At 44.7% G+C, this 15,515-nt stretch overlaps 1 protein-coding gene across 1 annotated transcript; it reads left to right on the top strand.

Annotated features, from left to right (window-relative positions):
* Nucleotides 1–634: 634 nt before the first annotated feature.
* Nucleotides 635–11,578, top strand: LOC102104504 (solute carrier family 22 member 2-like). The gene is made up of 11 exons (XM_005518381.3): nucleotides 635–1,610; nucleotides 3,803–3,906; nucleotides 4,901–5,055; nucleotides 7,122–7,290; nucleotides 8,254–8,368; nucleotides 8,473–8,579; nucleotides 8,696–8,910; nucleotides 9,174–9,282; nucleotides 9,649–9,761; nucleotides 10,819–10,918; nucleotides 11,430–11,578. Exons 1-11 carry the CDS (start codon nucleotides 1,200–1,202, stop codon nucleotides 11,494–11,496), a joined length of 1,665 nt encoding a protein of 554 aa, XP_005518438.2. The 5' UTR covers nucleotides 635–1,199; the 3' UTR covers nucleotides 11,497–11,578.
* The last annotated feature ends 3,937 nt before the right edge of the window (nucleotides 11,579–15,515 follow it).

The raw sequence follows: 15,515 nt of genomic DNA on the forward strand, positions 1-15,515 counted from the left end.
GGAGAAGAGGAGGAAGCACATCTGTGTGATGTGGGGAATGATCTTGAAGTATTGGCCTGCAAAGCAGCTTTCACAACTGCTTAGGCCACTCTTGGTCTGTATCTGATGAGCAGTGAGACCAAGTTCTGTTTCAATGCCTGGGCCAGAATGGCCTTCTGAGTTGGTTTATCTTTTTTCAGAGTGTATTGTGTCTTTAATTTTTTTTCCCCATTACCTAAGCTATTCCAATTGCTTTCCAGACAATTTTTCACTTTTTAAAAATGTCTTTTAAATGTTACCTTGACTTACGCTTTTATTTCTGGTGGAAAGCTGCTGTTGTCAGCTAAAGATATGGGAGTAGCTGGTCTCTATCCATAGGGAGGACAATGTACCACTGGAGCCTAATATAATTGCATTTATTTGAGATGCCTGCACTGATGTCTCCCTAAAGTCCTATAGGTCTTCTGTGGTAAAAAAAAATAGCTGTTTTGGCCATAGATACTGTATATTGTGGCTTTCCACAGCTATTCCCAGTGCATGATTCTGTACTGAATGCTTTTAATCTTTTGTATCTCTGCAAAGATACTGTCAAGTAAAACTGTGTTCCCTGATACGGGTGGGGAGAGGTTTTCCTTGGGAATGGAAAAGTGTGGAGGGTGAGGGGTGAGACACACATGATACAGGAGTTTTCAGGAAAGCTATTCCTTTACTGCTATTATGGCTCAATGTATAGACACTTCTTTTTCAGAGTGTACCGACCTATTTTTTACAGATCTTTTTAGAGAAGCTTTGCTCACGTGGTGCCCAGCCATTCTGCCCTAAACCCATGCATTGCTTGTGTGTTGGTTGAATTTTCTATCTATGTTTTCTCCTTAAAATTGCCCATTATTTGAGGAGCTGACTTGCCTAATTAAAAAAATAACCCCAAAGCCCCCAAGAAAAACTGAAGGGCTGTGGCCCATAGGGTCTTTTCCAGAGAACAGGAATGTGTAAGTGCTCTGATTAGGGGTTAAAGGCAAATTCTCCCTGGGTGAATTAAGGTCTGATTTCAAATGAAACCTAAAAAATAGAGCTTGCAACATGTAGTTTAATAATTTATAGAGTTAGTCTTGACTTTTGGTCAAATATCTTTGTTACTTAAGTAGCTTTGCTGCCAACTAAATATATCAGTGCTGCAGAGGGGACCTAGTTGAGGTTTTTGAGGTGGTTTTGATGCCAAAATGCCAACCCTCGATGAGATTTTAGAACACATTGGAGAATTTGACAGGTTCCAGAAGCAAACCTTTTTTGTCCTATGTTTGTTATCTGTTTGCTTCACCCCAGTGTACGTGGGGGTCGTCTTCTTTGCGTTCACCCCTGAGCATCGCTGCTCCAGCCCCGGGGTGGCTGAGCTGAGCCAGCGGTGCGGCTGGAGCCTGGAGGAGCAGCTGAATCACACAGTTCCCGAGTGGGATGGCCACGGGGCCAGCTTCAGCAGCCGCTGCAGGAGGTACGAGGTGGACTGGAACACGACAGGCATCAGCTGCACCGACCCCCTGGGCAGCCTGGTGGGCAGTGGGAGCAGCGTGCCCCTCGGTCCCTGCCGGGATGGCTGGGTCTACGACTCCCCAGGGAGCTCTCTCGTGACAGAGGTAAAAACAACCCCCTTTGCCCTGTCCCCTCTGTTACAGACAAGGTGAGGGTTGGGGGGTGAGGGTCGGTGGAGCCTTGGCTGTGTTAAAATATTCCCTGCTTACCTGGAGAAGGGATTGTCTCTTACTGTGAACTTGCACTTGGGGGTTTACAAGTCATCTTCCCTCTGTCCTTGCTGTGAAGTGCTGCCTTGGCTGCTCAGGAGGCTTATATCTCTAGCTGGGGAGCAAAGCATATTTCAGCAAATAAATCCCCTGGTAGATAAAGTCCAGTTCTGAATGAAATACCTGTCACATGAGAGGTCCAATTGGTGAAGGTGTATAAACAGCACAGCTAGCTGGGCTGCAAACAAAACTGGCCAATGCAAAGGTCTTCTTTTCCCCACCCCCTTATTTTTTTTTTCTTTCTCTTTTTTTCCCTTTTTTTTTTTTTTTTTTTTTTTTTTTAATGAAGAGAGTCTTTTAAAGTTGGTTTTAAATAAAAATGAATGGCAGTCAGTGTGGGGAAAGGTACTGCCTCCCACAATTAAACAGCTTAAGTTAGGAATAAACTGTAGAAAAGCCAGTGACTTTTGTGTTCTCAGGAGTGTGAATAAGCTGAAAGTGGTACTTAAGCTACTTGCTGTACTTCAGCAGTTTAGGTGCTTTAAGAACAAACCAGTAACTGGGATGACAAGTTTGGTCTCATCATAGAAACTTCCACCAAATGTTTAGAAATGGTCAGGATTTTTTCCCCCGGATGTTTAACACAGGAGCAGTTAAAGTCTGTGCTCTAGCAACTTCAGCATTCAGTTTTGTAAGAGGTTGGCCCTAGGTGTAAGGGGGTGCACTCTAAGGGTACTTCTTTCAGCAAGTTACAGGTTGTGAGATCTGAAATTGAGGAAGTGAGGCACCTCAAATGCAGGGTGACCCAGGCCCTCTATGCAGCAGCAGCTCAGCAGGCATGTCTCACTGGAAAAGGCTGCAGCAGATCCTGTGGTCCAGATGCCCCCACCATCATCTCCTGAAGTTGTGGGAAGCTGAGCACTTGCAGTCTGTGTGGGCTCATGCAGTATGCTCTGACATCAGTTTTCTCCCCTTTCCTGCTGAAGGGGATGCAAGGCCAGGCCCACAGGCCACTTCCTTCATGGGATGACCAGCTATGTCACATAATTCTGCATTTTGTCAATGACTTCCTGGTTTTGACTGTTTCTGTGAAACTTCTCAGGCTCTGTTATGTTGTCCCCTGCTCTGATAGCTAAGAAAAGGAAGGGATAATGCAGTGAAAACCATGTTATTCCAAAGGAAAAGTTTACATATGGAAAACTTTTTACATATGGAAAACGTCCTCATGGAAAATCCCATAGAGCATCAGAAAAAATACTTGTTTTTGTCTTAATTATGGATGCATAGATTCAATTAAAGCTAGCTACCAGGACTAAGGGAAAGGATTCTCAGTCATATTGAGGAAAGGTTTTTGCAATAACTTTTTCTCCAGTAGCTTTTATGCATTTCTACAAGTAAGATAGGATAAGACTAAGTGGCAAATATATGTGAGTACCCATGTGGTATAAAGCTTGGCCACAGATAAAAAATATCTGTTCTCCAGACACATACAACAAGTCGTTGAGCTAAAGATCAGAGTAGAGAGAAAATGCTGTGAGCTCAGGGCAGATGCAGATACTTCCACCCTCCTCCAGGAGGCCAGTGCCCCATGGGATATGGGACAAGGCAGGCTCCTGAAGGCATCCAAAAAGCCTTTTAGTAAGGGCATCACACTTAGTCCTGAGTGGTCTGTGGGGACTATTCTGCCATGCCAGGGTTTAAGGCAACAAGAACTGCTTAGAAATGTTCACCATCAGCCATAAAAAAAAAAGCTGTTTAAAAAAATAAGGGTGATCGCCAGATCCATGCTGATTTGATCAATGAGTGCTGACAATTTCAGGTGCCAGTTTTGACATAATAACTCACTTATGTTCCTTCCAAAAAAGAGAGATGAGACATGAATGAGAAATGCCAGTAAACTGCTCAAGGGCTTCATCCAATTTTTAATGTTGGACAATTAGTTAAGTTAGTAGGATTTCTGTGTGCTGATACAACAGGCATTGACCCAGAATACAAGCTTAAATCTTTAACTTAAGTGAAGGAGAGTTGTGGACGTGAGCCAGCTCCTCATTTCACTCTTTTGTGTCTGACTGTGGTTGCTCCTTTAGTTTGACCTGGTGTGTGAGGACTCCTGGAAGTTGGATCTCTTTCAGTCTTCTGTGAACGCTGGGTTTTTTCTTGGCTCCATAAAGATTGGCTACATTGCAGACAGGTACGTGTGAGCTGGCAGAAAAACCCTCTGACCTCCCTTATCAATGTTCAGCAGCCAAGCTTAGATGAAGGTTGTGCAACTGATATCACCTCTGCTCTTCTGAAAAAAAGGTCATCCCCCTGGGAGTTCAGCCACAGCATGAGCCAGTATCTTTCCTACCTTTTAGCTTGTATATGGTGGTTAGCACAGATCTGCTCAGTGAGCCCTGCAGAGCCCACGAGGAGGATTTTAGAACTGTATACACCCCAACCTTCTGTGCCACGTCAGAGCCCTTGGGTGTTAACCAAAGCCAGGAAATGCTGCTGGTTTGGATCTCCCACTTAATCTGTCACAGTCTGTGCAGCTGCAGCTTGGAAATGATTTGCTTCTTTTGGAGAAGCTTAGAATTAATTGGCACAGATTGCCAGATGTGTACAGCAGCACTCACTGGGAAAAAAGCAGATAATCCCTGCACCTCCCTGTTCAGAGAAGCAGAGTCAGGCTCCCTTGCTCAGTCACCTGGGGTTAAAGAGAAACAAATGCCAGTACTGGAGGGCCCATTTTCCCCTTTGTTCCCCCTCTGCCTAGGACTATTAGTACAGCAGGCTCTGAGTTGCTCCAGCTGTGAAATGCAGCCCATTCATAAGTAGATCATTCATAGTGTTTCAAAGGTTAAGATTTCGGAAAATAAATCCCTTTTAAATCTGGTGCATGTGGAAGTATCAGAATTACAATATTAATGCATACTTATTTTTCAGTCCCAATGTAATATATTTAAATATGGGATTATTCTTTATTTCCTGAAAGTTTTGTGGAATTGATGAGCAACTGGCACAGTAACTTTTTGTGGCACAGAAAAGGAGATGAGTAGTGGATGAAGAAAAAAAAGCACGTCTCTATTTTGCATAGCAAGATTGGATTTTTTTTCCCCTGAACATACACAAACCTCTTACTAGTTTAAAATGCTTCCATGACTAGTGGTTTACTTCATTTTGCCTATCATTTTCCAACCCAGGTTTGGCCGTAAATTTTGCCTTTTAACAACAATTGTTGTAAATATTGTGTGTGGAATCCTTCTGGTCTTCGTGCCCACCTACCTGTGGATAGTCATCATCCGGTTCTTGCAAGGGCTGGTCAGCAAGGGCTGCTGGACTGCAGGCTACATCCTGGGTGAGTGCAGGACCTTCTCCCAGGAGCAAGACTAGCTGCAGAAGATGAAGGGACAAAACTCAACTCCAAAAACCATGAAAAAAAGTGCCATTTAAAAAATGTGTTTTATTAAGGGGTTTTGTCCTTCTTTGACTTCTCAGGATGTTTTCAAACACAGTCTTTAGGGAAGAAACAACAGTAGCCTTCAAAGCTCAAGCAAGCGATGGTATATTAGGGCTCTTACCTCAAGATAGGCTTTCCCCTATGGCACAGCTCACTTTAGCAGATCTGTCTGGGCCCCATGGCTCTTCTTTCTTCCATCAGGCTCTGGCTGGGGAAGGTGACCAGGCAGACACAGCCCCTCTGGCCTGGCCACAGACAGGATGATGACAGAGGAGGCCATTAAAGAAGCAGGCAGAGGGTGGGGAAAACTTGAAACATTTTTATGACACAAAGGGCATTAAAGGGCAAACAGTGGCTTCAGAACCTAAAAATAACCAAAGAACAGCATGAACTTGCTGATAAAAAGACAAGGTGTTTGTGTACCTGTGTGTATCCACTGGGCTGAGGGGAGGCCAAGCCATGGAGGAGCCAGCACTGTGGTGAGGCACAGCTCTGCGGCCAGGCTGGGTCTGGGGCCATCTCAGGACTGCTTTCTGGTTCAGGGTAGAGCTGCCTGGGTTCTCTGATTTTAATGGAGTGGAGTTCAGTCTTGTGTTCAAAATTCCCAACTGCGAGCAATCACTGAAGCAGCAGATTAACTATTTTAAAAGCTGATCAATGGAACCTTAACTGTGTTAAGGTGGCAGGTGGCTCTACTAAGTATCTCTGAGAGATGCAGTTCATTGTGATAGTGGTAAAAATGTAAAAGTCAGTGGCCTAAACTTCCATTAAGCCTTCAGTGTGGTCATCTTGCTAATTCAGTTCTCCATATGTCTGATATTAATAAAATAAAATGCCTATCCTGCAGTTCAGACTGTCTTCTGCTAAGACATGATTATTCCTTCCTGTGCATTTCTGGATGCTTGCTTGGCCTCTTAGATCCTTTCCTGGCACATGTAAAATCTCCATCCCCTCTTCTGGTGAGCTTTAAGCCATTTTAGAGCACTAGGTCCTTTTCAGGATAATGATTTGCCCCATCCTGATATTTTCTCTCTGTTACATCTTCTTATTCCTGGATTCTCTCAAAATTCTCTCATGAAAAAGATCCTGAACCAACCCCAAAGCTCCCTTAAATTCGTGTCTTCTCCTTAAGGGCGGCCAATACTGAATGTCCAGGGAAGGATACAAGGACAGAACAACCTTGTTGTCCTGCTCTGCTGGGGCACTTTTCTAACCTTCAGCTGCTTCTGGCTCAGTCCTCCTGAGCCTGAGGAGATGTCTTTGTGCATCATTTGGCTGAGCAGCATTAGCCAATTTGTGGTTCCAAAACTCAGCAGTTCATTTGGCTGCTAATTAGTTCCTTACTGCTCTTTTTCTAATGAGTTTGCCTTCTTGAAGTTACACAGCTGGATGCAAAATGTTGAGTGTGCGTGTGCCTGCCTGCTGGAATAGTTACTTTTAACTCTGTATCAACAAGACTTAATGTGTGGATCTGTGCTGTGGAGTTGCAAAGTGCAGACGAACAGCGATCCCAGCCTGGCCTGGGAGCTCTGTGCCATCCTGTGACACAGGTTTTCCTTCTGCACTTGGAGTGAGATGCAGGCCAAAAGCCTCTACTTTAGAAACAAAATATTCAGCCTTCTTGTTGGGCTGGAGGCATTACCTATGTTGGCATTAGATTTCACAGCAAAATCCACCTGTGTGCCTTGAGGAGTGCTTGGTTTACTCTGAGATCTCCGCGGCAGAGCACATTCCTGGATGTCTTAGGCCAGTGCACGGCCAGCAGCAGTGTTTTCTTCTCTGCTGGGGTTTGGGTGCCAGAAAGGCGAATCGGGGGTTTTGTCTGGGGGCATTATGCCGGGTAGCCCATCATTACCAAGGTTTCTCCAAGGCATTACCGTAGTGTTGGTCCTCCAGCATCCCCCAGCTGGTTTCTGCCGTGTGGGGCAGCCACGGCACTCACCTGTCCCTGTGCACGTCCCCAGTGACAGAAGTGGTGGGCCCGGATTACCGGAGGACCGTGGGGATCCTCTACCAGGCGGCTTTCTCCGTCGGGCTCCTGCTCTTCGATGCCATCGCTTACGCCATCCCTCACTGGCGGTGGCTGCAGCTGACGGTCACCCTGCCGACCTGCTTCCTCCTGCTCTACTACTGGTGGGTGCCCTTTTGTTGGACCTCTGCCCATGACCCAAAAAACCCAACTTCTCCTGCTTCCCAGGGCTTGATGCTGAGAGACCTCCTTTCTGGCATGCACACCTCTTGGTTGCAAAGAGAAGGTTCCCAGCAAAAAGGAGAGGGAAAATAGGACCCCTCAACAACTGATATCTTGTTGAATCCTAGCCTGTGCACCTCACCTGACCTTGTGTTTAAAAAACAGACCACTTGGGGGAAAATCGGACTAGTATAATTTATTATTTTCTTAAAGCAATTCATAAATGAAAATAGGTGCCTTGACATAACTTAGTTGGTCTTGCACTGAAAATATTGACAGATCATCTAATGCTAATGTAACTGTAACAGGTTGTTAGCATGTTCTTTTAAGTCAGAAAAGCTGCAGTTTTTTGTGGTCCAACCAGAAAAAAGTACTTGGACACTCCTTCATTTGAATTTCTCTCCTCTATCTTTTAATCAATATTTTTTGGTTTGAGTGGCTTGGATTTGAGAAATTGTCTGCATGGGTCAAGTGGTTAGGAATAGTAGAAAGAAATTTGTTGCCTTCCTTCTTCCATTGTTTTGAATTAGCAAGCCAGTTCTAGCTTAATTAGTACTTCTTAAGCTGTATTGGCAGAAGTGAAAAATGGCCCCCTAAGAGGAGCTGGTTTGTGGTGAATGGGCTAGATAAGATGAGAGCCCTACTCACCCTCAAAGCTTCTCCCTGATGTATCTTTAGTAAACTCCTCTTTGACTAAAGCCACTACCTCAACTGTTCCTCTTCCAATCTCAGCCAGGGAATATACTACTTTCCCTCACTGGGGGAGTGGGACGTAGCACACAAAACCCACCCAACCAAAAAAACCAAAAATCCATCTACCTCTGTTTAACCCCTCCAAAGTCTCCACTCACGGGAGAATAGGTAGGCTTTGCTTCGTTGTATAATGGCATCCACTCGCATTGTAGGTGCCTCCCAGAGTCTCCCAGGTGGCTGATATCTCAAGGAAAAAATGACAAAGCCATGAAAATTGTCAGCGATATAGCTAAAAAAAATCGGAAAAAGATGCCTTCCCATTTTAAGGTGAGCTCAGGGTTTGCTTGTGTATGTAAGTAAGCATCATGACAGTACCTTGCATCAGTTCTTCCCAGAGAAATTTTATGTACTATGTACTGGCTCATCCATAGGATATTAAATTTGAAGAGGAAGATTGTGGAAAGCAGAATCCCTCACTGATGGACCTCTTCAGGACACCACAGATAAGAAGAAACACGCTCATTTTGATGTACAACTGGTAAGAATATGATGATAGAGAGCTGGTTTTGGAGTTCTGGATTTGAAAACTCCATCAGGACACGGATGTCTGTTCTGTTACTATCTAACAAATCCAGGATGCTCTTCTCTGCCCAGGTTCACGAGCTCCATCCTCTACCAGGGGCTCATCATGCACATGGGAATGGCTGCTGAGAACATTTATCTGGATTTTCTCTATTCCGCACTTGTTGAGTTCCCAGCTGCCTTCATCATCATCATCACTATTGACCGTGTCGGGCGGCGCTACCCCTGGGCCGTGTCAAACCTGGTGGCTGGGGCCGCCTGCCTTGCCACAGCCCTCATCCCAGAGGGTAAGTCACCTGAATGAAGCCCTGTGGGGGCTTCCCACCCTGTCCTCTGGAACCTCCATGCTGCTTTGTGAGGGTGCCTTTGCCGCTGCTCACTGCTGGTCCTCACTGCTCCTGTTCCCTCACTCACACGGGTGAAACGAGGTCCCTTAAAAACATCAACTGAAGTGAGATCAGAGGTCCCACAAAATAACCCTGTTGTATTAGCTGACAGCTGCTAAATCACTGGGATGCTTTTAAATGTGTTGAATGTATTTTCTCTGCAGACATGCATTGGTTAAAAGTGATAACTGCTTGCATTGGGAGAATGGGAATTACTATGGCTTTTGAAATGGTTTGCTTTGTAAACACAGAACTGTATCCAACTTATATCAGGTAGGTGCATCCTCTCCCCAGCTGGCATTTGGCCTGGAAACAAATAGTTGGGGCTGATGTGTATCTTATGTTTTACGCTAAATTAAGTTATCCTCAAATGTGTCAGAACTACACAGGTACTGTTGAACATAACGTAGGTGAAGCACAATTAAAATGCTTTAAAAAGTTAGCTTAATAAAGAAATGTACTTTTAGGCAAGGGAAAAAAATCACATGACCGAAATAAAGGGAAAATTCAGGAGAACTGGGGTGGGTGAAGGATCTGAAGTTCCACAGAATGCCTGGATCTGTCCTGTGCAAGTTGTGATCCATCCCCTTCCATCTGCAATGCTCTGACACTAACATGATCCCTTTGCTGCCAAACCAGGAATCTCGGGGTGATGGTTTGCTCCTCTTTGTGTGATATTGGTGGAGTCATCGTCCCCTTCATTGTCTACAGACTGGTGGAGATCTGGCACAATCTGCCACTGATTGTCTTCAGTAAGTGCCACCTTACCTCCTTGCTGGCCCCTTGCGGGGTGCAGTGGGGCACCCAAGTTCCAAAGGGAGGGAAAAGCCACCAAGGGAGCTGCTTGAATTCAGCAGAATCCCCTTGCTCTCTACAAGGCCTTAGCCTTCAGTTTATGACAAGCTGGAACTTGTTTATTCGCTCATGTCTCCCCTGCCCCTGAGATTTCTCCTTGCATTTTAAAGGAAGTTAGAGTCAAATACACGTTTGACAGGTGGCAAAGAGCTCAGGAAATTTTTGATTAATAGCTTAATATTTGATAGCTTTAAAGCTGACTTACTGCTCTTTTGTGAGTTATATTGTCTCTGTCCAGCAGTTAAAACCTAGAATTTAAGGTAATTGCCTATTTAATGGAGTACAAGTGTGGCTGTTATGCTTCAGCTTTTCTAACACTTAGTTAACTGTCTCTTCATCTGTTTGGAAAGTGGCTGGTAAATAAATACAAGATAAGTTTTGCAGACTAGTGACCTGAACTCTCAGGTCAAGGCCTGAAACACTTTTGTAACTCTTTAGGTCAGCACATTATTTATAGAAAAATACCTTGAATGGCAATATGCAGATTTTAATAGACAGGACATCTAGAAGGGCGCTTAGTAGATTTAAAATACATGCCAAACATGTACAAACTGGATAAAAAAACTTATCAGAGGAGAATTTGGTCATATTGCGTAGAAGATAATGCATTGTATGCATTTTCTAATCTTATGGGAATAGCATAAAGATGGAATGTGTTTTCTGGCATGCTTTAGCACTAAAAAGAGTTCTTTCCTCTATAAAGGAAGGATCTGTCCAGTTTGAGGTGTCCTAGTTCATGCATAACTCAGAAGACAACTTGTCTTGGTGCTGTCTCCACAGGGCAGCCACATCCTTTCATTTTAGCACCAGCTAAAATATAGTTTTGCATATAGAGACTTGAGGTGTACATCTTGTATGAAGAACAAAATAAAATGCCATTGACAAGTCTGTTCTGTCTGGCAGTAGCAAGTGGTTGATAAATGCTTACAAGCTCTTTGTGCCTCTGTTTTGAAGCTGTGCTTGGTTTGATTGCGGGTGGATTGGTGCTCCTTCTGCCTGAAACTAAAGGAAGAGTTTTGCCCGAGACTGTGGAGGATGTTGAAAACTTTCACAGGTGAGTCATGATGATGAATTTGTAGCAGTTTTCACTTTAAACTGGGAAAAATCCCTGTCCAGAGGTAATCCAGGGATTACTTGGTTGCCTTGTTTGTTTCCAAGAAGTTGCTGGGTAATTTCCAGACTCTCACTGGACAGATTCAGGACTTCTTTTATCCCATGTCTACCTAGGCATCTTGAAAACAAGTAGCCTAGGCCTTTACTGGCCTGTGAATAGCTGCACTAGTCTCTCAAATGTGCTGCAACACCATTATAAATGGTATTTATAATATTAATTAATAATTATTAACAATTGAACAGCAAAAGGGCAGTCTTGATAGCAGCTTCACATGAAGTGAAGCACCGGTATCTGCTGAGGAGCAGACTAGGTTTGCTGAGGAGCAAACCTAGGGAAATATATATCTGATCATTTTCCTGGGGCAAAGGCAGAGCAGGTGAAGAACTTGAAGTTAGGTGCTCCCTGAACGATTTCATTCCTGGTTGATGTTCATGTCTTATTACTCTTGCAGGCAAAGTGCTCCAAAGACCAAAAATATCTATCTCCATGTCCAAGGATCAGAAGCAGGACGTGGCTGAAGAAGGCATAACTCTTACTGGGTAGAGTGCTTTAGGGCAGTAGCGTGGAAATGCCACTTAGAATAAATACCCTCTCAAAAATCTTGCCTCTCTTATTTCAATTTCTAAGCATATCCTTTATTTACAGTGTTTAGGATTTTCTGATGGGATTGTCCCTACTGCTGCATAGCTGCTTCCCCCTCTGTACACTAAGAGAAACATACTTTAGGGCTGGGAAATTTTTGTATCAGCTGTGTGGATTTCAATGTGGACTTCAAGAGGTCTAACTTGAGTATGGTGGGATCCATACCAACAAAGCTTTGTAAGTCTCCATAAAGTCTGACTTTGTTTGCTTTTTTTAAGAAGAAGCAGCATAATATAAGAGATTTATCTCCATTGTAGAAACAAGGTAACTACAAACCTGGTTCAATCGTGTGACAACTCACACAGAGTTTTTAAAAATTTGATTTTAGTTTCTCCTATTTTATTGGCTACTCACGAGGATGGGCAAGTGGCAACTCCAGAGCAAAAGAGTGCATAGGAGAAACACTTATAATCCTTCATAAGGTAATGGCATTATACATGTGCCCTGCAGGGGCATTCCTTTGGAGTGAACTGGGATCAGGCTTTTGGGGACTTGCAGGACCCTTGGTCAGGGTCTGGTGCATCAAGGAGAGTCAGGAACAGCACTGGGTCTTCCAGGAAATACCCAGCACCTTCAGAAATTTCCTAGTCCATCCTGTTGAGCAACTGCAACAGGCCTGTGGTTGCAGGGCAAAACAGGGACAGTGGTTCTGTGGCTCCCCTTCCCTGTGTTGCTGTTCCCTATCTGCTGGAAAACACTGGCTTTCCATAAGGATACCGTGAGCATGGTACAAGATACCTCTGCCCTTTGATAATCAGCTGCAGGGAGAGAACTCCCAGCTGAGCAAGACACTGCTGGACTCGAGCAGGCAGGGTGAAATTCCCACAGGATTGGATCCCAGTGACCTTGCACCTGCTTTCAACTGACCTGAGGCTCAGTTAATGTTCAGTGTTGCTGTGGGGGCCTCCAAGGCAGGGAAGCGTGTTGTGCAGTGAGGCAGGGCCATGGCAAGGTTGCCCTGAAAAGATTAGGGACAGATCAGGAATGACATGACTTTGGCCCAGACAGTTGCAAAATTAACATTTGCTTCAGGATCAGAGGGGCATAAACTTGTCCTTAGAGGGCAGGAGGAACTGTGGAGGTGTAATTATGTGTCTGGTAGAGCTGGTGTCCTGCTGTTTGAAGTCATGTCTCTGCTCTGCACTAAAAGATATATGTCAGAATTTCTGACTTAGAGTTCTTTGATATAAAACCTGTTGCAGATAGAAAATGGGGGCAGTGGCAACAAGTCAAGCAAAACAGAAGCTGAGACGAATAAATGAATAACTACAACAGCTGAGTCCCAAGCCCCTTGCCCATCACACTGGTATTTATTCCCACAAGCACTGCTGCTGGCACAGCAGGAGCTACAGAGGTGGCAGGCTCTGGCTCACCCTTTGCTTTGCGGTCACCTACATGTGATAGTGGCATCTGCTTCTGGTGGCTGCTTAATAAGCCCAAGGGCAAATGTCCTTCCTTCATTTCTTTGCTGGTGACCTTTTCCCCATTCATGGATTGCTTCCATGGAGCTGGGAAGTCAAAGAAATGTAAAAGCTGGTCCAGCTGCATGTGGCTGTTCTCAAAATGGGGAGCAGCAGCATTGTGTCCTGGGGGGTGGCAGGAGTGTGTCACCCCCAGGCTATGAGTGGTGCTCATATCCTGCCTCAGGGAACACACTTTGACAGTGACACAGCTTCCCTTCCCCTCAAGACTAGCTGAAGCCTGTCTGCTCCTGTGGCTGCTGGAGCATAACCAGGGCCAGGGCTGTCCCTGGAGCTTGGGAAGGAGCACTTCAGGACCAAGCACCATCTGACTCTGGTAAGAAACCTGGGAGCAAGTAAACAGACCCCTTAAGAAGACTCTGCCCCTCACCTAATTACTTAAACCTGGACATTATATCAACTATGCCTGAAGAGAACATAAAATCTCCATGTTTTGGGATACCCACCAGCTTTCACCAACTGGGTTTTGGCAAACAGCTTTAATTTTACAAATTTCCTGGTGTTCTCCATGGCATTATCTGATGGGCAGATGATCTTGTGGCCAAGGGCAGCACCTTTCTATGCACTGTTCTTGTCCTCTGCTGTTGCTGTCAGCACCCAAATCCAAATGCCAACATGCAAGCATGGCTGTTGTTTGGACACTTCTGTGTTCCTATCCCATCCCTACTCTACAGCACTACATCCTTAATATTTTAAAATATTAAGAAATTGGGCAGTCTTGCACATCTAGAGCTGGTCAGGAGACAAATTCAAATCCAGAGAATAAATATAAGTTGATGAATATGATGTTAATCACAGCTTCCCAAGAGCTGTGGAGAGGGCTCTTCAGCCTTCAAAAGCACTACAGCAGTGATTTTTCCACCATGGTATGGAGGGAGAACTACTTTAAAAGCCATATATTTTTTTGGCTTAACTTTTCCCCTGCCTCAGTACTTATTTCTGACAGATGTTTGGGAGTTTAGCCATGTAAATAATCAATCTCAGTCGATTATGCATGAATGTTTTCCTAAACACAAACTTTCATGTGCTTCAATATGCAGGGCAGAGTGTCCTTGTTACTGTTTGTGCTGGTCCCAGGGGTGGCTGTGATGGGGCTTTCTGCCCCTTCCCCATCACTCTTGATGCACTTGTATGCAGCCCAACACGTCCTGAGGATTCACTGCCTCCAACTCCTCACTGCCTTTTATTTTTCATTTTCCAGCTTGCCTAATATCTCGTCAAATTCTGGAATGCGAAACCTTAAAAGCCAGCCTGGGCTTAAAGATGCTTATTTTTAGTACATATTTCTCTGGAAGAAGAGGAGGAAAACTAGGAGGGAAAAGGATGCCCCAGGCTCCTACAGTGGCAATGCTCATTGGTGGGTGGTGGGAGCTGAATTATCAACCAGCCAACAGCACCAAGATTTTAAGGGAGGTAGAGAGAATTGTGACAGTAAATCAGACACTGCCTCTATGTTACTTTTGTGCAGAGTCAGCTGTAGCTTGGAGGAAGAGTTGGGCTATGACTGCACTCCTTGCTACAGAAATGAGCTGAGTGAAGAGCCCAAAGAGATTTCTGGTTTTATAAGAAGCAAAAGAAAATGTTCATTAATTTCCCACTCCTGCCACATGAGTTGCTGATGTCAGATGCCCTGGGACACCAGAAACATGAATGTGTTTAGGAGGCAAATAGAAAAAAATTTGCAGGATGGTCAATGAGGGAGTGAAGCAAAAACATTTCTGGCTCAGGAAGTCTGCTCTTATTACACACAGTGCTTTGACAATCAGATGGCTTCAGTGGGGGTCAGCCCTGCTGCTAAACAGTGGTCCCTGGCCAGAAGCTGCAACTACAAACTGCATAACTGAGGACAGAGCCTGTGAGCCAGCCTCCCTTGCTGACCTGGATCAGGCAGGATGTCACCATCCAGGTGTAGCTCAGTGCAAAGACCAGCAGAGCTCCTGAAACTGCATTGAGGAGGACTGTGACCAGAAGGCAGAGTTTGTGCCCAAAGCTGTGGAGGGAAAAAAAAGAGAAGAGGCTCAGCTCCTGGAAGTGTAGGAGGTAAACCAAAGGGTTGGAAGAGGTTGGAGAGGGTGTCAGTTTTGAATAGCAGTCTATATCTGCTCTTCCCTTTGCATCATTAACCATCTCTATGGAATTTCAGGAATCTCCCCGTCTTGTGTTTCCAGGTCATTGCTCACTTTCGGTTAATGACTTGGCCAATGAATTCAAGATTGCTCTGATATGGCTTTCCAGCCCATCTTTCAAAGCTGCCATAGCTTTATAACGGGGTTTTGTTTGCTAACTGTGATCTTTCCATATTTTCTTATCGACCCTGGCTGACTACTGTCATTTGTCATTCCCTTTATCACCATGAGTCACTGATAGTCATAAAGAGAGGGTTTCCAAAAGAAACAAGCTGTCTGGAACACTGG

The sequence above is a fragment of the Pseudopodoces humilis genome, chromosome 3 (assembly GCF_049639895.1).
Source record: "Pseudopodoces humilis isolate 2021_Gansu_Grassland_sample_001 chromosome 3, ASM4963989v1, whole genome shotgun sequence".
Taxonomy (NCBI): Eukaryota; Metazoa; Chordata; class Aves; order Passeriformes; family Paridae; genus Pseudopodoces; species Pseudopodoces humilis.